Below are 27,705 nucleotides of genomic sequence, written 5' to 3' on the forward strand. Positions count from 1 at the left end.
ATATTAATATTTTTTTATTCTTGTGTTAAAGTTAAATACGATACATATTATGAACTGAAAGAAATAATGAATGTTTTATTTCATTTTTTAAGTGGATTAAAGATGTTCTATATAAGTTGCCAAAAACATTAACAAATTTCGGGATCATTATAGATCCAACCAATTGAATATTAAAAAAAAATAGATATAGTTATCTAAATTTTGATTTTCTAATACTTGATTAGACATATAGATAAACTATGGGGTAGGGCTAAATAAAAAAATTGTGTAAACTATAACTAAATAATTGAAGCTGGGTGGTTAATTTTCTATTTAAATATTTTAAACAAACAATATTCAAATCCCACATTTAGACTTATTTAATTTGGCACCATAGATAAGACTAAATTTTACATTTAATTTTAAGCTTATATTTCTCACTCTATTATAAGAAAAATAATGGAGTCTTATCTTTCAAATTGAAAAATGAATTTGACCGAAATATATTTTATTACAACAGAAGAGAGAGACAGGGAGAAAAGAGTCAAACCTACAATTTTTAAATTTAACATAACTTTTTGGTGTTAAACTAAGTGGGTGTTTGATTCAGTTTTTTGGTGGAATTTTTAATTTTTATTTTTTGAAAAGCTCTAATAAAGTGTTTGGTGAGAATTTTTTAAATTTTTTTTGGAGCATTTTAAACCTCTAACAGCTGCTTTTTAAAAAGCTCTATTTTGGAATTTTTTCTAACAGCTAATAGTTTTTTCAATATTTTTAATTATTTAGACAAAATTATTCCTATTAGGATATATTGTTTTTTAATATATATATATATATATATATATATAGTTATTTAAATTATTTTTAAATACTCTAATCATTTTTAAATTATCTAATATTATTTATTTATATTAACAAAGCTATAATTTAATTATTTTTTAAAATAAATTATAAATTTATAAAAAAAAAATATCCAAATAAGTTTAAACTATCTTTCTTATAAAAAATTAATTTTTAATATTATTATTGAATATTATATAATATAATATATTTATAAATTAATAAATAAAAATAAAATTATGCCCTTTACGGTCATTTTATATATAAACAGCAACAACTAATCAAATCTCACCAAACACGTATGATCTATCAGCTATCAGCTAACAGCCAACAGCTATCAGTAACAGCTCACAGCTATCAGGTATAAGAAACAGCTGAACCAAACAGACCCTAAATATAATGATTTCATTATCTAAACTTGCTTGGATATAATCTATAAAAAAATAGGCCTAATATTTTAAAAGAATTTGATCTTTTATCTCATTTTTAATTCTACTTTAATGTTGAAAATATGTTAATTTTATTCTATTTTGTATTTTTTCATTTCAATTGTACTCTAAAATATAAAATTAATCTTTTTTTTATTTGGCAAAAGTTCAAATAAATTCTCTAAATGGATCCTTTTTATATTAGATTAACTTTTTATATTAAATTGATCATTTTTGAAGAATTTATTTGAGATTTGGTCAAATAAAAAAAGGTTAATTTTATATTTTAGGGTACAATTAAAATGAAAAAAAAAAAGGATAAAAGTCGGGATTTTTTAAAATATTAAACTTAAAAAATAAACATGTATCTTTGTTACTAATTTTTTCAGTATGCTATATTCTTTACATTTAATTTACTTTAACCTTTGACAAAAAAATAAATTAATTTACAAGTAAAATGTTCTAAACAATTTATCATGTTTGAGTAGTTGATCAAAATTTAGTTTTCTATTAACTAGAATAAAATTTCACAAGAAAGGAATAAAGTGAATAAAGAAATTTTCCCTAAAAAAAGAATAAGGAAATTTAATTATGTGGAAATTAAGTAACTAGGATCTAATATGCGTAATTATAAATCTTAAAGCAAATAGTTGTGGATTTAGAAAAAAAGAATAATGATATACACTAGGTATATTGGAATAAGAAAATAAAAGTAAGAAAAAAATATTATTATGATAATATCAACATTTTTAGAGAAAAAATAGATACTACTAAATAATGATTATGGTAATATAAACATTTTTAAAGAAAATAAATAAATATGAAAGGCAAAAACAATTCACGTTAAACAAAGATGGTATTACTGAGAGTTCATTTATTTGAACTGATTTTACATATATTTTAATTAGAAATGGTAATATCATTATATCTGTTTTCTGTACGTACATGATGGCCATGCCACTGTCTCTGTAATCGCTGCAAAAGTTGCACAACGTGTACATCATTTCAGAATAATTTCTGAATACAACAATTTTAATATAAAAATAAGAGAAAATTACATATGTGGGTATATGCGGGCTTTTATTACAAATATGCTAAGCAACCTATTTATTTTCATTAATGCTAAATTTTTGTTTACATCAATGAGCTAACAACGGTGATTATTTATACTACATACATACTTCTTTCTTTCCTTACATGTGGGCAATCTAATTGAAAAAATAAATAAAAAAACAACACATGTACAATTTGTTGTCTTCTTCTCCATTCCAATTTTCACTAATTCTTTTATTTTCTTTCTCTCTTTTATTAAATATAATTATTTTAACCTTCAAATTTCAATTTTTTTTCTTACTTTCATTGACATGCACATCTGTAATTTCAAATTTATTTAGATCAACTTCTTTTTCTTCTTATCCTTAATTTTTAACTTCGAACAATATATTTTTTTTGCTTAACGTTTAAATTATTTTTTATAAAATGGATAGACCATGTAGGAAAATAAGGAGTAACAATTACTATCAAAATCATTGGCAAAGTACAGGTTGGGTTCTTGGGTATTAAAATTTACTATTTTTTCACCATTGTTAGTTTTTTAAAGGTTTAGAGATAAAATATTTTTGGGTTGTGTTGAGTTACAGAGGAAGAGCTGGTGAGATTAATGATGAAGATGGTAATGGTGAGTGTGAATACTGAGTTATTTGAGGAGTTGGAAAAAGTTATGAAAATGGCCTTAAAGTTATAGTTTTATATCATTTTAGTGCAAAGGTTTTTTCAATTCTGCCATCAATGAAAATTGTGAATCTTATTTAAATAATCATTTAGATTTAGTTGCACATCTTTGATTTTTTATCAGTTTTTTCTTAATTAAGTGATGATGATGGGCAACTACTTCTCAAATTACTATAAATATCTTTATATTATTTAAGAGATGTTTATTTTTAATGCATTGTGTGATATCTATTAGTATATTATTGTTTACTAACTTCTTTCATGTATTTATTTTTATTTGCAGTTTATGATTTCAACAATATCTTTAGCGAGAAGTTAATGGATTGCCATAGATGACAATCATGAATGACAAAGGGATATTGTAACTTTGTTATTTTTTCACAGGAGATTGCTCCATTAATTTGCTATGATAAATGAATTAGATATCATTTTACTCAACAAACACATGTATTGCGGTAAACTAAGTAGAAATCTATTGTTCAAATGTTGATTACATTTGATCATATAATTGTAAGTGTTTGTTAAATAGTATTGAGTTCAGCTCTTATTTCTTAGATTTGTGCTTTTTTTTTTTATCTCTTATCAATTATTGTAATGTTTGGTGATTTAGAGAACACGTTTTTTGATGTTATGATGTGAACAGAGTAAAAGCAATTATGAATTATTGAGGAGAAGCAACTGAAAAATACAAAGCACGATGTGGACAATATATGTATCAGTGCTATATAGATTTTAAGAGTTGGAATCTATTCACTTATGCTAATTTCTTGTTGCTAGAAAAACTCATCCTAATTTGATGCATAATAAATAGATGTATTATTAAAATTATATTTTATATGTATTATTTATGTATTTGAGATGTATTATTTATGTATTTAAGATGTGAATAAATTGTTTTTTATATTGCTATTTTAAATAATTATAAGATTCAAAAAAAAAGATTTTGTATCAAATGTGTTTCATAGATGTATTTGAGATATATTTTTTCAATAAGTTTTATTAATAGTATGTGACTGTCTTCGAGATACATCTTCAATACATTTCAGATATATATGCTATACATATCAGATACATATGTTATACATGTCAGAAACAACTCAAATACATTTATTTTTAAATATATATTAATTCATCAAACGTGTTTGACATGTTTTTTTAGATGTATTTATTAGATAAATTGTTAATGTAGAATTTATACATGATAAATATATCCTTAATACGTGTCTTCTCGTCAATGATGGTACCTCAATGCCTTCAAGATACATTTTCGGTACATCTCCTTTACATTTTTGATAAATCTCGAATACATCATCAATACATATCAGAAACAGTTCAAAGAATATTTAAATATATATTATATAAATATATATGTTTTAAGATACATCTTTCATATATAATTAAAACATGATAAATATATCCCTAACATGTATCATTGATAAATAATTTATACTATTTATAGAGCATGTGACATATTTTTTATTTTAATATATGTTATAGATAAATTTTAACTACTCGTAAGTTATATATTCAATGTGTTAAATATATAACTCAAATACAAATACTATACATATTTGACACATCTTTTGTACATATTCGATAGATCTATGATAAATTATCGATAGATCTCTGATACATCGTGGATAGTAGTGGTTGTAATGTATTAGAGTTGGCAAATGAAAAGAGTCATGAAGTAAATTGTGTCCGTTTGAATAGTTTTTGAGATACATAAATAATGCATATTAATAATATAGTTTTGAGACACATAAATAATACGTATTAATAATATATATAGTATTTTTATCAATGGCGATGAATTTGATGAAGGGATATATATTGTTATTAGTTCTTTTTTTTGTATATCACATGTATATAAAGATGTTTATATTGATAAAAGTCGAGTTAAAAAAATCATAACTTATTATTTTCATGCTTCAATTTATAGTGAATAGTAACATATCAAAATGTTATTGATATTATTTGATGCGTGAATTTTAATTAAAGCACGTGATACATATAACTTTTAATTTAAAATATATTATACATACACCTTAAAGACACATAAATAATACATATTAATAATTTATTTATTTATTTATTTATTTATTTTTGTTTTAGAAATAGAAAAAATAATAATCAGATATATCCTTAATACATATCCGATACATAGCAGATACATAAATGATACATGTTTGAATAGTTTTGGTAAACTGACGCGTGACTGACCCACAATTCTGACGCGCGTGTCAGACGCATGTCAGACGCGTTTCTGACGCGTTTTTGACCTATTCTGACGCGTTTAGACCTTTTTTTTTAATTGTTTTGTGTGTGCCATGTGTTGCATTTTCATTGGGTAGATATTAAAGGTAAAGTTTTAGTTTTTTGAGGTACTCATGTAATATTTCAGCAAAGTTAACATTTTTGTTATTTTCTTCAGTTTTTTGAATAGTTTTGTTATTTACTCTAAAAATAATATATAATATTTTTTTTGGTAGGCCCATCCGGTTTCCAAGGCTTCGCCCTGACTAATCCGTATCCGACCCGCGTCGCGCACCTGGCATGGTGGGTGAGTCTGCCAGTGGGAATTTTCTATATTCACAAGGACTCGAATTCGAGATCTTGCTTAAGCGATACCAAGCCGCTTACCACTTGGACCAATTCCCATTGGTAAATAATATATAATGTCAGTAATGAATGGAACTAGAGTTTTTGGGGGAGCCTGCAGAATATGATAGGGTTGGATTAGATTACTCGGGGGATTATAGTGGTTCGCATGGCCGGCTTTAGACAAAGGCCAATGAGGCTTATGCCTAGAGGCCCCAAATTTTGAAGGGCCTATTTAAATGGAGTCTATTAGAACAAATATTTTACACAATTTAATAAATATATATTTATCAAAAATCTCTATTAAAAATCTACGAATGATCTACCTATAGCACACCTTTTATAAAAATAATATCAAAAAATAGCGTAGTTATATGAAAAAAAATAAAACAAACATATATTTGTAAACATTTTAATGAAAATAAGTATTTTTAAAAGAAACCCTAAAAGAAGAAGTAATCGTCTGAAGCCTCATTTCTTCTAAAATTGATCCTGGTGGTTCGATGAGTATTAATGATTAAATCACTACTAGTGTTTTGAGAGTTCTTCATCTATATAAATATAGACTTGTCATGAGTCTAGATATATGTCTGGTCCGTTCTAATCCGTCTGTCTTGAGCCGAATTTGAACATGTAATTTTGTCTCAAGTTCAATTCGAGTTTGAACTCATGATGAGCCCGTGTTTTTATGGGCGTACTTTGACTTTCGTTGTTATTAATTCTTTCATATAAGCTTGAAAAAATCTAATATGAACATTTATATATAAAATATAAGGGCCGAATTTGGATAGCAAATATGTGGCTCGAGGCGGAGTTGAGCAGAATTTGAACTTTCATAAAAAAAAATAGTAAAGTCCAAATGGTTCGCTACGAACCCATCTTATAAACATGTACATATGAATATGACAGGAACATTTGAGTGGATAAACTAGTTGTATGTCTTTAAATAGTACTCCTTCCGTTCCACTCTAATTGATAAAATTTAGAGTTTTGAGTTTTACATTCTAATTGACAATACTAACTTAACCATATTATTTTAATCTTATTTTCCATTTTTATCTTTATTTGAAATTAAAGTTTTTTATAGAAATATGGTGAGTATTTAACGTGAAGTTGAGTTTCAATATAAATTATTTTGACTAATATTCTCGTAGCATTTACTAATTATGCTATCAATATTTATAAAACACCAAATCTACTCATTTTTTATAAGTACAACATTTTTTATTTAATATATCATATAATTCCTATCCTATCATGAACAAAAAAGAAGATGGAAGGCTCTAACACTTTTACGGTCGTTCAGTGGATTATCAAAATCCAAACACTAACATTTTAAAGTCATTGTTAGATTTAAACCAACCTCCAAAAAAAGAATGATATGTATTCGTTGCACAAGAACATGAGTTGTTAACTAGTTAAATGTTAAGATTACTTTTTTCAAGTTGGTTTAGGGATGAAAATTTGTATGTTTAATAGATTTTGAGGAACAGTTTTTAGTTTTTTGTTCGTATTACAATGTATATGTGTATGTATCGATTTTTATGAAAAGATGGCATATTCATTGTTTTGGATTATGAATGTTAATAATTTTTTGTATAAAAATGATTTTAAATTTACATGATATAACTAAATTCCATTGATGATTTTTTTATTATGAAAAATTGACACGATCAAAAGACACTCGTTTGATCAAATTTTAGATGTAACATTGTAGCTCGAGCATAATTTAATAGAATTTTGAACAAAATAAAACCCATAGCAAGTTCTATCCTTATTCTTTCACATTGATATGTAGTACCCCAAACTATATATTCTTTCTACCTTTATTAGATGCAATCAGTTGGCGTCCATTTCTGAAATTCCTATAGCTACCTTAGAGGGATGGAGGGTGAATAAAGTTTAGTGGGTAATTAAAATTATAGTAGGAGTTTAAGAGAAGGGAAATTGACACAAGTAATTTAGAGTGGTTTGGAAACAAATAGATCCTACTCCACTACTCAATCAAAGATTGAGATTTTGATAATTCACTACATGTGTTTTAAAGCTAATCTCAAACTTACAAAGTGATTTTTTAAGGCTAATCACAAACTTACAAACACTTAATGATTAATCAAACAATTGATAATCAACAACAGGAAAGGAAAGCAATCAATGTAAATTGATGCACAATAAATGTATTAGAAATAAGAAATTGAATGCTTGTAATCTTTGGTTGTTGATAAAGTGTCTAACCAAATAAATGCGGTAAACAAAGGGTATTTATAACCCCAACAACCTTCCCTTGAAACTTCTAGATCAAAGTACAAATTTGTACCAAGAAAAGTCCTGTCGCGCCCGTGATGACCTGCGTCGCGCCCGTGATATTTGAACTTCAGGGAATCTGCCAATGGATGCAAGCTAGGTATCGTCCTTTGGTATGAGAGCTCATAAGGAGCTGTTGGACCTTCAACGGTCACATTCATCGCGCCCATGATGGTATCTATCACGCCGAGATTGATGTATCACGCCCGTGATGGAAAAGGGATCTCGGGCGCGATATGCTACTGGAACTAGTCGAAATTTAAATTTTTCGATTCTCGCTAGAAAGCTCTGATTCAACCCGGGATGGTTTCCATATGTTCGTACACACTAATAAACATGATTAGGCTCTTTAAATTGACTGTCAAACTCAAAATTAGGGTTCAAATGGGACTTGGTCCAACAATCTCCCCCTTTTTGATTTTGACAATCAATTTACGGAAATGGCTAAGTTAGTGGGAGTTCAAATGAACTTTGGCACCCCTCACTTTATGCACAAGAAATTTAAATAAATTAAGGCAAGCATAAAATAAATACGATCTTAAAAATTTAGTCATTTTAGTAAAAATTTGCACTTTTGAGAGATGTGAAATGAAAAAATTTAGAAATGCAAATATCTCTCCCCCTTTGTCAAGATAAAAAAAAGTTAAGGGCAATACCAAGAAAAACGAAAACGGAACGAACCGAATTAGGAACATTTAAGCAATAAAAGTATAAGCAATAAACCATAGATAAATAAAATAAAAAGAACAACATTCAGTAAAAATTTAGGGATAATACAAGGCTTGCATAAAAAATAAACACATAACGACATGCATTTGGAATTAGAAAACATTGTCCAAACCCGGCGAAAGGCGAACATACATAGCCAAGTGGGTATTCATGCCCATCAACAAGTTTAACTGGTAATAATAGAATTATTGGGAAAAATTTATAAAACAAAATTATGGACGAAGATTTATCATATTCAATTTGTTTACTTTTGATTTATAATAAATATGAGTGAACAATTATCTGGCTCGACAATCAAAACCGAAAACCAAACAAACATACCATTATAGTCGAATCGATCAAATAAGCAATATTAATAAAACCAAACCGATCAAAAATTTAAAAAATTTAAAAGCTAACCTACCGAATAAATTGATTAATTTGGTCAGTTTATTCAACTGATAACAATATACAGAATAATTATAGAAAATAATAAATAATTTTTTAATTACTTCGATCGATTTAGTTAATATGAATATTGTAAATCTCAAATCGAGTCGGTCGAATTCAAATTTATCACTGAATAGAATCGGCAGAAAGTCATCGGTTGGACCGGGTAAATCGATCGGTTCAAAATTTTGATCATCTCTAGTAGCAAGGAATTAAAATATTTAAAAAATTTATACGTGTCTCCTCAATTTGAGTGGGTCCCTGACTGTACCTGCTTACCAATCAATCAAAGCACGTTTGCCAACTCAGCAAAAGACCAAAAGCAAAGCAAAGTTAAAACCAAATAATTATTTTTAAAAAAGATAAATTTAATTTTTGAAAAGAGAGGGAGCGAACACCTCTCACGTGCATCACCACACCTTCCCTTATCAAAACAAAATGAGAGCGAAACGTAACCAAATCAGAAACGCACAATAAACTAGTGTTTCTCAAGCTGAAACGGTGTCGTTTTCCAGGATTTTACCTTCTCCAATTCTCCACCATTAACATCATGATAGCAGTAGCAGTAATGCCAAACAGCTTCATTTCCGATGAAGATAACTAAGCACTAATTTTCACATTGAAGTTTGTTTTTCATCCATTTTTAGGAAGTGTAGGGTTTCGGAAAATGGCGGAGCAGAGGAACCGGTGGAACTGGGAGGTGAGTGGATTTGAGCCAAGGAAGTCATCATCGGCGGCGTCGGAGAATTTGGAGGAGCAGAGAGTGGCTGTTCCTTCTCCGCTTGGTCGGAGGTACTCGATCTCTAATGCTTCTTCGGTTTCTGTACAACGAGAGAATTTTGAGCTCTCTAAACAACAAGCTGTTGCTTCTAAAGTTACGCGATTAAAGGATAAGATTAAGGTAATTTAATTTTAAGTAATGTGTTTACATTCAGTGTTTTTTAATTCAAGTGACAATGTTTAAGTGTTTGTGATAGTTTTTCAGCTATTTAATTACTGTACTAATTTTGGATTTAGTTGCTGCGACAGTGAACTATATTATATAGAGTTGATAAGATTGCTATGCGATTCTAATTAGTATTATAAGTGCTAATATTTACCACATTTTCTAAATGTGCATGATTTTAGAAGTAAAAAAATAACAGCATGTGATGTTTTTTTATGCTCTTCTTCTGGAATTTGAAGCGGGTTTGTAAGAGTAGGCTTTATAGGTAGGCGCTAGTAATATTTGATAAATGTAATGCTGAAGTGAGTTCATGTAAGCTGATGCTTAACAAAAAATGAGTTTGAAGCAAAAAATCCTGCATTCTGCATTATTTCTTTTATTTTGCTATCGAATTTGGTTGAGATGCCACCTTAATTTTTTTGGCATTTAAAGTCTTATTACGGAACGATTGTATGCAGACAAGTTTTAACTAAATAAAGAGCATCTTAATTATAAAACCTGCAAATATGAATTTAAGTTTGACAGACTTTAATTTTGTAATTTTGATTATTTTATAGGCATTAAATAATATTAAATTGTTTTTTTCTTTTAGTTTATTTTTTATGTTGAGAAAGAAGAAAAATCAATATATTTTGAGAAGTGAAGTATCATTAATGAGATATGGAAAATTAAGAATAGAGAGTGAAGTTTGAATCTCCACATGTGGGAGCCAAACATACTCTAACTACTAGTTTAAAGAGTTTGATTCTTTTAAATAGTTTATTGGAGATGCTCTTAGGCGAACAATATGTGTGGTTGCAGAAATGGTTGCTAGGACCTGAAAGATATATTTGTTATTGTTCAACATATTTGATAACAATTTATTCACATCTTTTTGGCGGGAACAAAAAATTGTAAGCATATCATTTGTATCCAAGGTGGTGTATTCTTAGTGTTCATAAAAGGAGGAAGTTACTGATTCTCTCTTACAGTGTTTTGGTTGATTCACTAAACATGTGGGGGCTTGGAAGTGAGGGGAAATCCTTTTCTTTTCTTGCATATACTTGGTTCATGGGAAAGTTGTCAACCATAAATCTTTTTTTTTTCTTATTCCTTTTCTCCATTATGGCCTTTTCCATTTTTAATCAGTAGAAATTGTTGCAATGAACATAGATCCTAAGATATTTATGATCTTATTATTTAAAAAATAAATAACTTTTATCTTTCTAAAACTAGTTTAACAATAATAATAAAATGATAGTTATTGGTTGATAATAGAAAAAAGGGCCTGCATATTTTATAAATGGCAAATCAAATAACATTACAGATCAAATAAAATTTTCAAATGGCAAATCAAATAATGTTTTCAAATGGCAAATCAAATAATGATAATAGAAAGAAGGGCCTGCATATTTTCAAATGGAAAATCAAATAAATATATTCAGCTGTTTGGCTGACATTGAAAATCAGCTATAAATTTTGATTTTGTGTCAGGTCAGGAGTACATAAAATTTATGTTTGTTTAAAAACCATGAGAATATCTGGGCCTGTGAGAATTCTAACACTTTTGGTGCTTAGTTTTAGCATACTTGAATTAAGCATAATGGAGTGGTCATCTCAAACAAATTGTATGTATTGCTTTTTTCCATTGTACGAGTTCTTAGAAATGCAGTAATTTTGTTCTTTTGTTTTTTCTGATTGGCAAAGTATTTTTAGTCAGTACTTCTCCTTCACATGCCAAACATCTGAAAAACGAAAAACGTGCTTCCCCCCCCCCCCCCCTTCCTTTTTGCAAATATATGGAGTCCAACACTAATGGCATAAAGATGTCATAAGGTTTTCAGGACAGCTTAGTAATTCTATGAACTTTTACGTGTCAACCATCTAATATGGTCAGATAGGACATAGTGACATGATTGGAATAAAATATGGAGAGGGCTATAATTATGGAAAATGCTGTCCTAGCTTGTAATTATGACCGAATCTTTTGGATAGAGCATAATATAGCCTAAATTTTTCATGAATTGTTTAGGCGATACTTCTTTTTTGATGGCTGTTTTCTTTTGGTTTGTGGAATAAATGTGCTGTGAATAATTTTCCTTCTTTTGTACTTTTATTCTGCCCTATAATGCATAGCGAATGCTCATACTCGATAATAAGCGTTACATTTTCTGAACAGCTTGCAAAAGAAGATTACTTGGAATTGAGGCAAGAAGCAAGCGATCTACAGGAATATTCTAATGCAAAACTTGATCGAGTTACACGTTATTTAGGTGTTCTTGCTGAGAAAACTCGCAAGCTAGGTAAGGAACTGAGTTCTCTTTCTGACCTCTCCTAAATGCTTTTAGAGGATAACCTTCCTGTTATGGATGATGGTAGTTTTCTGCTTGGGGATTTAACATTAGATATGGATTGTCAGATTATTTTCATATTTTTAAAGTAACCTTTGATATTTAAAGTTGATATTACATGCTTATAAAAGTGTGCTGTGGACATGATTAACCCTTGAAATAGTAAATTTGTGGAAAAAATATGTCGCATCTTATGTGTTTCACACTGTCACACCATCTTTGCTTCTTTTTTCTCAAGGTTTTGTTGTTGGTGGGTTCTGTTGATGGATTTGAACTTTATCTAAATATAAATGTCAGATCAAGCTGCCCTTGAAACTGAGGCTAGAATATCCCCTTTGATAAATGAGAAGAAAAGGCTGTTTAACAACTTACTGACTGCCAAAGGTACTGTACTAATCTGTACAATTATGCTTTCTGATCTCTCTCTAATGCATAGACATTTAAATATACAACTTGTTTTCTGAATTTATAATTTTTTTTGTTCAATCTAAAAATTCAATTTCAGGAAATATAAAGGTTTTCTGTCGTGCAAGACCATTATTTGAAGATGAAGGTCCTTCCATCATTGAATTTCCTGATGATTGCATTATTCGCGTCAGTACTGGTGATGATACCATTGCCAACCCCAAAAAAGATTTTGAATTTGACAGAGTGTATGGACCCCATGTTGGACAAGGTTTTGATTTATACATAATTGCTTATTCTATTCGAATGTTTTAATTTTTCTCTTATTAATTAAATGGCCCTTAGAAAATGAACTTTCTGGACTCAACCTTCAGTTTTGTGCCACATCACCTTTCTTAAATGTTTTGGTTTTGATGTTTGTGATGCAGGCGAATTGTTTAGTGATGTTCAACCATTTGTTCAATCAGCTTTGGATGGATACAATGTTTCGATATTTGCTTATGGACAAACACGCTCTGGAAAGACGCACACTATGGTTGCTCCATCTCTCGTTTTCTCCAGATCTTTAATTTTATGTATTGAACTTGCATTCAATATACAAGAACACATCCTCATATTTATGTGTGATTATCTGTTTCTTTTATGCACGAACATGCATAAGAGTGTGTCCTTGTGTACATTAGCCTTGCAGGTTCTGTAAATGTGAAATACTTGATCATAATTACCTTACAGATGCAAAAGTTCTTGCTTTGACATTATACATAGACGTAGTCTTGGGGAAACTAATACGGGTAATGATTTGTTGGTGATGTATACATACTCTGCTCAGGCTTTTCTTTGTGAGGATGAACCTTTTCTGTGCTCTGTTTTTAGAAATCATCTGGATGATTTTGTAGGGGACAGAATGAGTAGTGATAATGTTTTACTTCCTTTTGGTTTTGTTGAGTTTCTGTGGAATTTGTTTTCTTAATAACTCTTTGGAGTTTTACAGGACTTTAGTAAGTATTGTACATTAATCTGACATCATCTTTCTCTTTTACTTTCTTCTTCAGGAAGGATCTAGCCATGATCGTGGTCTATATGCTCGATGTTTTGAGGAATTGTTTGACTTAGCCAACTCTGATTCGACTTCTACTTCTCGATTCACTTTCTCTGTTACTGTATTTGAGCTTTACAATGAACAGGTCATGCATTGATCTATCTCTAGACTTCATTTGTCTAATATTTTATAGTTGAGTTTCTAGATTTAGCTTGTGAGATCCTATTTTGGATTGAGGTTTCAATTAAAGTATAATGTTAACATGCTGTCTGTTGTTCTAATCTTGGGATTGTTCATGCTCTTTTTAGATAAGGGATTTGCTAGCAGAGTTGGAGAGCTCTCTGCAGAAGATTCGCATGGGTTCAACAGAGCCTTTTATTGAGCTTGTGCAAGAAAAAGTTGATAACCCTTTAGATTTCTCTAAAGTCTTGAAAGCTGCATTACTGGCCCGGGGAAGCAATGTATCAAAGTTCAATGTTTCTCATTTGTATGGCCTATGTTTTTTTTACATGCCAAAGCTCTCTCTTTCTCACTCTCATTTGACGCTCCTTACTTTTGTGTTTACATAGTCAACCATAATGAAGAATTTATAAGCTTCTCCAGTCTCTACTATCCAGAAAGAAATCCTTTAATGCCCCCTTAGAAGAACAACATGATTAGATTGTGAAGATCTTCAAAAGTAATTGAGTAAATGCAAGTCTTGAACTTAATTACATAAATGGCTATGCTTATCAATGTAGTCAATTATCTGAAACGATCCATTCTCCTTTGTGAAAGATGAAAATCAAACTTTATTATGTGTTGCATTTATGATGAATAGGCTCCCTGTGATCAAATCTTAAATAGAAAATCATAAGCTGTAATCTAAAAAATAGGACTTCATAATATATCCAATTAATTAATTATGAATACCTCCACAAATAGGTTTACAGTTTTCTCATAGCTTAGACAATAGACACAAATAGTGTTTGCTCTTATGTTAAATTATATCATAGAAGAACAAAATCATGAAGAGTACTTAATCTTAACAGTCCTTAAATTTATAGGCGATTTGTTTTCATATGGCCCTCTAAAAGTATCCTAGCATCTCATTTATTAACGTATTTTATTTATTTCACATGTTTATAAATTACACTTATTTTATTTGATGAATCTTACTATTCAATTTGTTCACAATTTGCAAATAAGGTTTTCGTTCTCCACCTGACAACTATGTATTGATGTTTCTTCCATGAATGTTATGGCTATCTCCTGTTAATTTTGTACATTACTTGTCTTGTACTTTTCAGGATCATTACAATACACGTACGCTATAACAATTTGATCAGTGGAGAAAACTTGTACAGCAAGCTTTCTCTTGTTGATCTGGCTGGAACTGAAGGCTTGATCACAGAAGATGAAAGTGGGGAGCGCGTGACCGACTTGCTGCATGTGATGAAATCACTTTCAGCGTATGTTGCTGGCACTTAAATGTTTAATCAAGAAATTTTGTGGTGTCACTGCTGTCACATTGAGAGGCTTTTAGACTAAAAGGCTGTTGATGCTGAAATGCCTTTGTATTCCTTTTTGTTTTCTGGAAATAAAATCAAATTTGCACTCTTGATAGGCACTCTCTTTTCTCTAAAATTCTTCTTTTTTGTTGTCCACTTCTTTTCTATTTTATAGTAGTTGAGATTTATCCATGTGGGACCTGAGTTTCATTGTATCACTCCATTAATTGGTCTTAATGCATCATGTATTTGTTTGTAGGTTGGGGGATGTTCTGTCTGCTTTAACTTCAAGGAAAGATGATGTTCCTTATGAAAATTCAATGCTCACAAAACTACTCGCAGACTCCATAGGTATTGGACTTTCTGTATAATGAATGAAATTCTTGGCCACTTTGTCTGTCATAATTTAATTGCAATGAAGTGACCTTCCCTTTTGGAACTGAATAAACAATGATTTTCTTTAGTCTATCTGTTATTAGGTTTATAGCTTCCACTTAGGTTAGCAGTATAATGGGCTACATGGTAGTAGGATAATATGTCTTCTGATTTGGTTTTAGATTATTATGAGATCTTCTAATGACAACAGTTATGACAACAAAAGAGATGCTGCCTTAATTTGTTGGGTTTCCAGTGAGAACATCACACTTTGATGTTCAATATCATGTCTAGGCTCAATGATCATAATATACTGTCTTTCTGTTCTTTTCTATGTTTCATGCATCGATAAGAGTTGCTGTCAGTATTAGATATTATCTGCCAGCGAAGAATTCTCTTCTACTTCTCTTTCAATTGGGGATTGAGTTCACTGCTTGTCCTAGTGTTGCTTTCTCTTTTTGTTTATTTAATTAATTAGGAACTGCTACTAATTCTTGTACTTCTTTTCTCTTGCAGGTGGAAGCTCAAAAACTTTGATGATACTCAATGTATGTCCAAATGCAGCTAATCTGACTGAGACATTATCATCCCTCAATTTCTGTGCCAGAGCTCGAAATGCTATGTTAAGCTTGGGAAACCGTGATACAATTAAGAAATGGAGAGATGTGGTAATTTCTTGTTTTAAATTCAGTGGTAATTCCTCATCATGGCTAATTAGTTGGCGTTAGAGGGTTTCATATATGTGATAAGTAGAGAAAAAAGAGAGCTATGTTTTTTGCAGAGGAAAAAGGATAGTAACAGTGAAAGAAAAAAGGCGGAGACCACAGTTTGAGCCTTGAATGGTTGGGTTTATGTGTCCTTGTTTGATGAGGAAAAAAGCTATTGTAAGAAAGGTGTTTAATATTTGGACTTCGGAGGATAAGAGCCTCCCTTTAGAATTGATATACAGGCAAAAACATAAAGCCAAAAACTGAAACAGTAATCCGTCCAATCCTCATTTAGAAAGAAGAGAAAAAAAATCCGTCCAATCAAGTTAAGCAACATTGTTAGATGCTCCATTGAGAGGTGCTGCAGCATAAGACTGTAAAGCTGAAAAATTACGTTGTCCCACAGCAAATTGAAAGACAAATTCCGATTGAAAATTCTCATCTATTCATATTCCATAGTTTAGAAAAAAGGAGGAATTTTAGAAAACTTTGCCATCTCTGTTACCAAACCATCCTTGTAATAAGTGAATAAAGTCTTCAAAACTTGATGCTTCAAAATTATTAGAAAAGGAGATTTTCCCCATACCACTATAATGCAGAACACACTAATCTAGAAGGCCTTCTATTATGCTATGCACCAGTCGTATTCCTCTTTTGGAGAATAGAAACCAATCAAAAACTTCTCTCAAACCAAAGAAAACCCGGTGCCTTGAGAAAAGATTACAACTTTTGGAAATTCATTGAATAATAGAAAAGATTTGATTGGTCGAGCGAAAAGAATGGTTGCGAGAAGAACAAATGAGATATGAACATAAGAACTCGGTTTAGAAATTCTCAAAAATTTAAAGGACCAAATCACCTTATGTGCCCGCATTAGTAAATAAGTAGACTTGTTTATTTGTAGTTTTGAACATTCTGCTGGAAATATTACATTTTCTCATCAAGCGTGCCATAATCTAAGAATTCTCATTGCTTAAACATCATGAATTTATTTAGCACTACTGTGGAAGATACTAATCTTGTTTTGTGATTGTTCCTACAGGCAAATGATGCAAGGAAAGAGTTGTATGAAAAGGAAAAGGAAATCCAGGATGTGAAACAAGAGTGTTTGGGACTAAAGCAAACTCTTAAAGAGGCTAATGATCAGTGTGTGCTACTCTACAACGAAGTTCAGAAGGCGTGGAAAGTTTCCTTTACCTTGCAATCAGATTTAAAGGTTTGCTACTTGATGACTTTGGAATTTTCTAGTGTCTGATGAATATTTTATCTTAGCATTTTAGTTCCTTTTCTTTTCATGATTTCTTGGAATTGTGTCATTGTTGTATATTGCTTAATATTTCTTTTATATATGTAAGACTTCTATTGAATGTAGCGGTGTGGAGCTTAGAAATTATCTTCTTATGTTTCTGTAAGGTTGAACGATGTTTCTGTACTTCAAATTATTTTTTGTTTCTGTAGTTATAAATGGTTATATTAATTCGTGTTGCATTAGAAAAGCTCCACATCTTTCTTCCTCCCCGCTTGTCTCCTCACGGCCCTACATTGAAATTTCCTGCTTTACAAGTACTTGATTGCTACTTCCATTAAACATGACACTGAGTTGTTTCATTAATTCTTTTTTATTGATGCAGTCTGAGAATATTATGCTTGCAGACAAGCATAAAATTGAGAAGGAACAAAATACTCAGCTGAGAAATCAAGTTGCACAATTATTACAAATGGAACAGGAGCAAAAAATACAGATGCAACAGCGAGATTCCACAATTCAGACATTGCAGGTTGGTGCTGTATTAATGCATCTCATGGTATTCTTATTACTACATTTCAATAAGAATGATTCTAGAATTTCTTCCACTTAGATTGAAAATTGATTAATGTAAGATTAAATCTGTGAGGATAATATATGGTTCTTGATCAAGCTCTGAATTGCTATTTAATATGCTATATGCGAGCATGTTTCCAGCTCGCTTCAGGACTTTAATCATCAGTGTTTTAGCTTGTTCAGGTGGCATTAGTATTACAATTTTAAGCAAAATGGCTTAATTTTATTATGTACTTACACCTTCAAACAAAAACTTCAACCAATCAATATTATAAATATTAAACTGACTTTCTTTAATAGTTCGCCTGTATTTCTTATTAAAAGATTCATTAACTCTTACAAAGAATCCACATTCTACAAAATGTTGAGATTTAAAAGTGACGAATAAGGCTTGATAATTATATTGGAGAATTATTAAACTGTGAAACTGTTTTTCTATCGTACTTGTATCTGTAATCATAGAAATGACTAAATGAGCTAGGATTTATGGATTCTCAAAAGAAGAAAACAATTAGCTAGAATATTGGGAATAAGTAAGGAAGATCTCTAGGACCCAACTACAGCCCCAGTCACACATTGCTGATTGCAAAATACAACAGATTGTGTAGGTTTAATTGACAAACAGTAAGTGCTTTACTAGAGTTTTTAATTAACTTTCTGAAGTCTAACATTCAATGTAATGCATGGTCATTTAATACACAGATATGATAAAAAAAATGAGCGGAGAAATATTGCGGACGTTCAAGAGTTCTTTGTATAACTTAGAAATATAACCAATTCGACAAGTCATCCAAGTATTATTATTCATTTACTTAGGACTAGTATTTAAACTACAATGAATTGTTTTTATTGATTTATTCTAACTCGTTGCAGTTAACTATCATTAGTTTAGTTTAAGGGTTCTGTTCCTTTTAGGCTCTAGAAGTCCATTAATTTATCTGAAGTTGTAAAACTAGACCCTTGAGATGTAGACAATGAACCTTCTTATAACTAAACTTAAATTAGTTGGCCTGTATATATTTTATTAAAAGAGTTTGTGTACACTTTATATCTGTTGAATTTTGATGTGTAAGCTGTACAAGTTTGCTTGTGATTTAGCAACCTTGCCTTATCCTCCTTTATGCTCCAACAAATATCGACTTCTTATCCCTAGAGTAACTTTAATATGTTGAGTGATGACGAAAAATACTGCGCAATAAACCTGGCTTGCTTTTTTTTAATTATTTTCCTTTTCCTATTTTAGTTAATTCAGAGCTTTGTTAAAGTGCTGATTGTAAATTAATATGTCTGACTGTTGTTTCTCTTTTTCTTGGTAAGACCTGTTCTACTTCTACCTCATCATGATGCTTTAAACTCACTCTTTGATGTAGGCCAAAATTAAGAGTATGGAGTCACAGCTCAATGAAGCTCTTCGTTCCAATGATGCTAGGTCAGCAATTGGCTCGGAAGCAAGTCCTGGAATTTCTTCAATTCCCAAGGAAACTGCTGATGACATCGATTCTTCTGCTGTAACAAAAAAACTTGAAGAAGAACTCAAAAAACGTGATGCACTTATTGAGGTCTGTAACTCTGCAAACCTTCATTTAGGGTTGCTATAAGATTATTAATAACATAGCTGAAATCTGCAAGTCATTGCATAACCCTTGAGCTACATGACAGTGGAAGCTCCAAGGTGCATTCGCATAAACATGCCTGAATTATTTCTGCTAAATGAATGGTATATAGTCCTTTGTAGACTTCCTTCCTACATCTACTTTACTTCTTACTGGACTATTATCTTGACATTGCAGAGATTACATGAAGAAAATGAAAAATTATTTGATAGATTGACAGAGAAAGCATCTTTAGCTGCATCTCCGCAGGTATTCTTTTTTTGTTTTCATGTTTCTACAACAATACGTTGTGAGTATATGTTCTTTTTTTGTTTTATCAGTATGCATGTATATATTTGTGCTTTGGCGGTTCAACATCTGCCTGCTTCGAAATTTCCTCTTTGTTCTTTTGTTGGAATGGAACCATTAGTTTTCTTGGTTCTTAGCCACTTATTACATTATTGTGAGTGAATCACCAGAATTTCAAGTTTTTTCACTTTATTTTTTACTTTTGTGAGAATAATAAAACTATAGTTGGACTCTTACCTAATAGTTTAAGTTCTTGGAGTGTTTATAATAAAAAAAAGTCTAGAGTTCGATCCTTGGCAACTCTCATTTGGTTAATTTAATATATGAGCTCAAGATAAGGTGGACATGTTCTTGTTCATGTTTCAAGGCAAGTGGACATTTGCGTGTGAGTATTGTGTTAGAGATAAAAGTTGAAGCCTCACCTAACAGTTTAAACTTTTGAGTCGATAAGTTTACAAATATGATATATTCATGGGTTAGGATCAAAGAACTTGACAATGACAATGCTTTATGACACCAACCGCATCATTCATGTAACTCCAGTTTCAAAATCATTCAATTATTCGTATCTTAATTTTAAGTGTATATATTACATACATCTCATTTGGTTCTCTTTTTCTGAATCTCATTTTTCTTTTTCATAAATTCTTCTCTTCCTTATCATTATCCAACACGTATTATTCTGATTAGCTGAAAATATATCTTTGTGCAGACGGGATAACTATTTTTCTCTTTTCTCTGGTGTTAACATAACTGGTTCTCAATGTAGAATGTTTATACGGCTGTTAACATAATGGTTATTGTGCTTCTGTACTTGTTCTGAGCTTTGTTTATATTCTTCAGTTGCTAGTATGCCTTGTATACCCATATACTTTGGTGATTCTTCTTCAAAGGTTGATCTAACAATTGTGTCTAAATTTGAACTTTTATGTTCTCTCTCAGGTGTCAAGTCCATTACCCAAAGGAACAGTAAATATTCAGACTCGGGACATGACAAGGTATTATTCTTTCACAAGTTAAAGCACTTATGGTTGTTCTGGTTGTTTATCTTCTTCATAGCCTTGTATATAGATTGATATCATATATTATTTCTTCTATAACAGGAATGATAACAACAATAAAGGACGCTCTCTGGATGTAGTTTCCTCGCTGCAGGTTGCAGATAAGACAGATGGCACAGTTGCTTTAGTTAAATCAGGTCCTGAGAATGTTAAATCTACACCAGCAGGAGAGTATCTTACAGCTGCCCTTAACGACTTTGATCCTGACCAATATGACAGCCTTGCGGCCATTTCAGATGGAGCAAACAAGCTTTTGATGCTGGTATCCTTTTATTGTTCTATGATTCAGTCTACTTAAAAACTTTACAGCCTCTTTATGATCTGGTTCTGAAAACAATTTTATTGATCTTATGGTGTAACATCCATGTGGGTTGAATAAAAGGATATTTTACTTTCTTATAGAAAAGTCCATAGGGAAATTAAATTTATACTGATGTTTCTATAACCATATAGGTTAAAGTTTTACATTCACAATTCTTCATCTTGGTCAATTTTTCCAATCAAATAATTGTCCAAATGTTTCAGTTGTGGAAATTTTGTTATTTATTGGTAATCTGTTTGTTCCTTCGTTTTGTCGCACTGATGCTTTTATGTCTGTTAATTATCCCTCTATGTTACAACTGGCTGGGGAGGGTCAATAGATTGGATATTCTTTTTTCTGCCTATTTTGCCTGTATTGCTACTTGGGATTAACTATGATGGGGCACGATGATTGAAAAAATGCAATTTATGTTCTTTCTTTCTGCATGGAAGTTATACACCGGAGAGTCTCACTTCTGCTGGTAACATAAATTACTTCTTTTCTGATTTTTATGGCTGTCATTGCAGGTCCTTGCAGCAGTCATTAAAGCAGGTGCTTCGAGAGAGCATGAAATACTTGCTGAAATTAGAGACGCTGTATTCTCTTTTATCCGTAAAATGGAGCCTAAAAGAGTGATGGATACTATGCTTGTTTCCCGGGTTAGAATTTTGTATATACGATCTTTACTTGCAAGGTCCCCAGAATTGCAATCGATCAAGGTAAAGTAGGTGCTGGCTTTTATATGCTTCTCTTCTTGATTTTATCTTATGTCACCTGCATCTTCACTGAGATCACTTTGTATGCCTATGTTACTTGCTGTATTTGTAGGTTTCTCCTGTTGAGTGCTTTCTAGAAAGGACTAATACCGGACGAAGTAGAAGTTCCAGCAGAAGTAACAGTCCTGGAAGATCTCCTGTGCGCTATGGAGACGAACATATTCATGGATTCAAAGTGAATATAAAGCCAGAAAAGAAGTCCAAGTTATCATCAGTTGTTTTGAGAATGCGAGGAATTGATCAGGTAGCTGCTCTCATATTATATTATACTTATATATGCTGTTTTCAGTTGCTTTACCATTTTTTAGATGAAAATAATGATGTGCCTGCCTTCTCTGGGTGTATAGCATTTGTACTGGGGATAAAAGGCAGATGCGAGGGCCAATTGAACCCATCCCAACCTATTTGGGCAGAAATAGTTTTGTTTTTGAATTTGTTTGGGCAGCAAGCATTTGGTTTAGGCGCATGCTAGTTTTTCTCGTCTCATGGCATTATCATGAAATTTTGGAGTCACTTAATGATGCTTTTGATGTCATGTATATTCTCCCCTCTTCAATTCCGGGTTCAACCATCTTTTGCAAGAGGTTCCTGCACTGAATTCTAAGAAAACTATTTTCATTCCCCCAGGATATGTGGAGGCAACAGGTCACTGGCGGAAAATTAAGAGAAATACAGGAAGAAGCAAAAGGTTTTGCGATAGGAAATAAGGCTCTTGCTGCTCTCTTTGTTCATACTCCAGCCGGTGAGCTGCAGCGGCAAATTAGGTCCTGGCTTGCAGAAAATTTTGAGTTTCTATCTGTATCGGGAGATGACGCTTCAGGAGGAAATACTGGCCAGTTAGAACTCCTTTCAACTGCAATTATGGATGGCTGGATGGCTGGACTTGGTGCTGCAATGCCCCCCAGCACTGATGCTCTTGGCCAACTTCTTTCCGAGTATGCAAAGCGGGTCTATACTTCCCAATTGCAACACTTAAAGGTATACCTCTTTGTTGGTGGGGACATATTTTTAGGCGGCTGTGTAGAATGATCCGGATTCCAGAATGTTTCAATAGTATCTTATATAGTCAGTGCCATTTTCTTTAAATGGTAGCTGATACATACCTATGCCCAAACAATAAATAGTCTATTTGCTGATCGAGTATAATCAATGAGAATAGGCATATGGTTTTTCTTTTCATCTTTCAAAGCATCTTATATAATTTTTCTCAAAAAAGAAGCATTTTAGTTTGTGATGTTTCAAGGATGTGTTTATGACTCATCACTTTTGTATGCTTTCCAATGTTTCATAAATTTAAAATCAGGACATTGCTGGCACTTTAGCAACTGAGGAGGCAGAAGATGCTACTCAAGTAGGAAAGCTGCGTTCAGCTCTTGAATCCGTTGATCACAAGAGAAGAAAGGTAAAATTTCATTAAACCAGCATTCATGTAGTATGTAAATATTAAGTGGTTATTTTTATTTAAGTTTGCTGATTGTTTCAACTGCTATTTCTCTTCTAGATCATCTTGTATTTAGAATGTATTGGAGGAACTAAAGTTTTTAACATCAAACATAATGGAAAAGATGTCATGAAAGCAAAATTAATAAACAAAACAATTTAATCGTCATTGATGAGGAAATTTTATTTGTTCCAGACATTTTGCTTCATCTTACTTGCGATAGATATTTGGTAATAGAACATTTCTTTAACAAAGCAGTGAATGATTAGTTCCTTACGTCTTGGACATTAGAGGTACAATTATGATGATCCAATTGTCATTTTCTATTTGGAATATACCACACACTCCTCACCCACTTCCTTGTCTTTTGGTTATTAATTTGAGTGTTATAAGCTATAACTTGTAATTGCCAAAAGTGCTGGACATACTGGACCAAATCCCTCCCAGTGAATTTCAAAACCATTAGTTGAGAATTACCGTGCCTTCTATATTATGAGCAGTGTTTTAAAAACCGAACCGGTGGCCGAGTACTTGAATATTGTTGTCTAACGTATATTAATAATTATGCCAGTAATCTGAAAAGACTAGGGTTTCCTTTTATATATTCAACTAAAAAATGACCATTGAAAAGTTAAACTTTCAAAATGTCCTTTCTATTATCAAAATTAAAAAAAGAAGCATCTTCTCCGTTCTCTACTTCCACTGTACTTTCGACAGAAAATAATGGCACTTCTCATTATCTCATCTCAAAAATCTACCCTCTTCTTTTACCCATTTATTTTATTCCATTTCTACCAATTTCTTTACTATTTCTCAAAGGTTTAATTCTTTTTAATTTTGTTGATGGAGTTGTCCTCTCCACTTTTTATTCTTTTTACCTTTCAAATTTTAAGATTTAAAACTTTATAGATCTAAAATTTATTTGAATAGAATTTTCTTTTAAAGTATATTTTTTTTATATAAAAGAATAGATCTTTGTTCGGCAGAATTTTTTTGGCAGTAGTAAATAAATTATTTGATTTTATTTTTTGAAGATCTGTTGTTTGAAGATGGTGGTTCATTTTAACTCACATGCTCTTTCTCGTGTTGTTTGTGTTGGTTTTCAAACAAACCGAACCAGACTTAATTAACCTAAAATATTTTGGTTTGGTTTAATTCGATTTTTAAATATTTTTGGTTGATTTGAATGAACCGGGCGGTTCTACCGGTCCAATCTGGTTATCTGTCAACCGGTTCTGACGGTTTTATCCGGTTTAATCCGGTTTGACCGGATTTCCGGTTTCTTATGGTGATTTGGACCGTATAGCCTTCCGGTTAACGGTTCAACCGGTCGGACCGTCCGGTCCGGTCCGGTTTTTAAAACACTGATTATGAGAGTGATTGGGCAACTGATTCTTTACCTTTTCATCTATTCTTGGATGAGAGACTTTTAATAGAATGTGCATTTTGTGTTGTGACAATGTTGTTTTCTCAAAGATACCATCTTGGCTTAATTCGCTATTCTTTTTCTTGTTAGATTTTGCAACAAATGAGAAGTGATGTAGCCTTGTCTATGTTGGACGATGGCAGTCCACCAATCCAAAATCCTTCTACTGCTGCTGAGGATGCGCGATTAGCATCTCTTATTTCTCTGGATAGCATTTTGAAGCAAGTCAAGGTGTTTTTTCTTTTATAACACTATCATGCCTGTTAGTATTATCATCGGTTTGGGTCAGTATAAATAACAGGGGAATAATTTCATTATTTTTGGATCAGGATATAATGCGACAATCCTCTGTAAACACATTGAGTAGAACTAAGAAGAAAGCATTGCTTACTGCTCTAGATGAACTTGGGGAACGGATGCCTTCCCTTCTTGAAATTGATCATCCCTGTGCACAGGGGCAAATTGCAGATGCTCGTCATGTTGTCGAGGTACTTTTCTTCTATATATCTTTTTCCTCATACAAGTTGTGCATAGATATGTCTCTCATTTGCTGGACAAACTAGGTAGAATGTGGAAAGGAATAGATGCACTTTATTTTTGCTTTGCCTAATTTTCCGGTGTCTTATAAAATTCTACAGTCAACGCCTGAAGAAGATGACCGCATAAATGAGTTGGCAAATGCAAGAAAACCATCTACAGATTTGGTGCCTAGTAATGAAACCGATGTGGCACAATGGAACGTATTGCAATTTAATACAGGCTCTACGACGCCATTTATCATAAAATGTGGAGCAAACTCGAATTCTGAATTAGTAATCAAAGCAGACGCCATGGTTCAGGAACCTAAAGGAGGTGAAATCGTAAGAGTTGTTCCAAGACCGTCCGTACTGGAAAACATGAGTCTGGAGGAAATGAAGCAAATATTCTCTCAGCTTCCCGAGGCTCTAAGCTTGCTAGCCTTGGCAAGGACTGCAGATGGCACCAGAGCTCGGTATTCTAGACTGTACAGAACTTTAGCCATGAAAGTACCATCATTAAGGGACCTCGTCGGCGAGCTTGAGAAAGGGGGAGTGCTGAAAGATGTGAGATCGTGAACATAAATGCGCGCCTTGTGCAATGTTTTGTTGCTTGACTCCGTTGATAGTTTACAATTGTTATTATTTATTTTGGCGGAAAGGAGGATCGGAGCGGTTGGCTGTTGTGTGTTGATAGAAATTGGTGTTGTAGTTTATTGATGGCGAAGAAAACATTTGTATTTGAAGCTGGTAGTGGATTTACATTGTATTGTATCACACGTATGCTCTGAATATAGTGTCGATATCATTACCAAATTCTTGTAATTTTTTCATTTGTATCATTGTCTTTCATTCCTGCATTGGAGCCATAAATCTTACTTTGATCATTTCAGCTGAATATGCAATGTGACAACTATTCATATGGGTGGGCAAAAATTCGATTAAATTGAATTAGCCGTTCTATTTTGATTTTTTTTTGACAATCAAAATAATCTTTCATTAATATCAAACAATTACAAGTGTACAAAATTTAGAAAGGGTATAACCGTTTCAAATAACTTGACATAGAACAAGAATTAAAGTCTTGTTCGCTGATCGCCTTACAAAATAAAAATCAAAATTACATTACTGTTTTATTATCATAAGAATCCATTATTTTGCTGTCTAACAGAATACTCACCAAAACTTTATAAAAAAATAACAAACAAACCTTTCGATATATGAAGGACAACAAGAATTTCAAAAAAAAAAAAAGACAATTACCATAATAAAAAGTATCAAAACAAAAAAACAAAAGAAATTAATATAATCTCTAAACAATTTCATCTTCAGTCTTGAAAAAGTCTTAATTTATCTCGGATTTTTGATTCGATATATAATGATATGATGCGACTCATTGATAAATTTACTAATAAAACAAAAAGGATGAAAAAAGTAGGTTATTTATTTATTCTATGTAAATCAAGTAATATGAAAAGGAATGGCTAACGCCAACGGCAAGAATACACCATTGACGGCAGCCGAAGCGAAAAATAAAAAGAAAACTCTTGACGGTTAGAGTTTTTTATTTGAGAGGGAAAAGGAGAGAGAGGTGTTTCAGCTTTTAAACAATTAAGTGCTTAATACATTAATTTAATCAATAAATTGGGTTATCAAACATCCCTTATTTTGATTATATTTAGTACCAAGTTTTGATTAATTTGGCTGGTTCTGTCAGTTTCTTTCTGTTAATAACCACGAACTTTACACGTTAGCGAATTACACCAATGAAGCCGTGACACCTCAGCACCGTGCATGAATTTGAGAAAAAGTGGTACTTCGTGCATGAAAATGAGAAAATTTAAACTATGTGATTAAAATGAAAAAACGTATAAAGTTGGTGAATTTTTATGACATTAATCCTTTTATTTTTAATTAATAAATTTATTTAAATTTATATAAAAAATAAAATATATTATATTTTAAAATAAAAATAATTAATTTATTATTTAAAATTTAAAATTTTATTTTTTTTAAAATAAAATAAAAAATAAAAATAATTTTCCATATGTGCAGAGTCATTTACATTTTCTATTCTAAATTTAAAGAATAGAAAGCGCCACTCAATTTATTGCCGAAGACAAATTCTT

At 31.5% G+C, this 27,705-nt stretch overlaps 1 protein-coding gene across 2 annotated transcripts; it reads left to right on the forward strand.

Annotated features, from left to right (window-relative positions):
• The first annotated feature begins 9,463 nt into the window (after positions 1-9,463).
• LOC126654834 (kinesin-like protein KIN-14A) lies at positions 9,464-26,439 on the forward strand. Of its 2 annotated transcripts, XM_050348826.2 has the most exons (23): positions 9,464-9,942; positions 12,146-12,269; positions 12,615-12,701; positions 12,823-12,993; positions 13,151-13,257; positions 13,775-13,906; positions 14,070-14,248; positions 15,051-15,212; positions 15,511-15,602; positions 16,143-16,294; positions 17,376-17,549; positions 17,965-18,111; positions 19,526-19,714; positions 19,946-20,017; positions 20,999-21,054; positions 21,160-21,379; positions 21,946-22,137; positions 22,247-22,438; positions 22,822-23,172; positions 23,498-23,596; positions 25,152-25,292; positions 25,391-25,549; positions 25,700-26,439. In XM_050348826.2, the coding sequence occupies exons 1-23, from the start codon at positions 9,709-9,711 to the stop codon at positions 26,153-26,155; spliced, it is 3,888 nt and encodes a 1,295-aa protein (XP_050204783.1). In that variant the 5' UTR covers positions 9,464-9,708; the 3' UTR covers positions 26,156-26,439. The 2 variants fall into 2 exon arrangements, with proteins under 2 accessions (XP_050204783.1, XP_050204784.1); XM_050348827.2 differs by lacking the exon at positions 9,464-9,942 and having other exon boundaries at positions 12,181-12,269; positions 12,556-12,701.
• The last annotated feature ends 1,266 nt before the right edge of the window (positions 26,440-27,705 follow it).

The sequence above is a fragment of the Mercurialis annua genome, linkage group LG7 (genome assembly GCF_937616625.2).
Source record: "Mercurialis annua linkage group LG7, ddMerAnnu1.2, whole genome shotgun sequence".
Taxonomy (NCBI): Eukaryota; Viridiplantae; Streptophyta; class Magnoliopsida; order Malpighiales; family Euphorbiaceae; genus Mercurialis; species Mercurialis annua.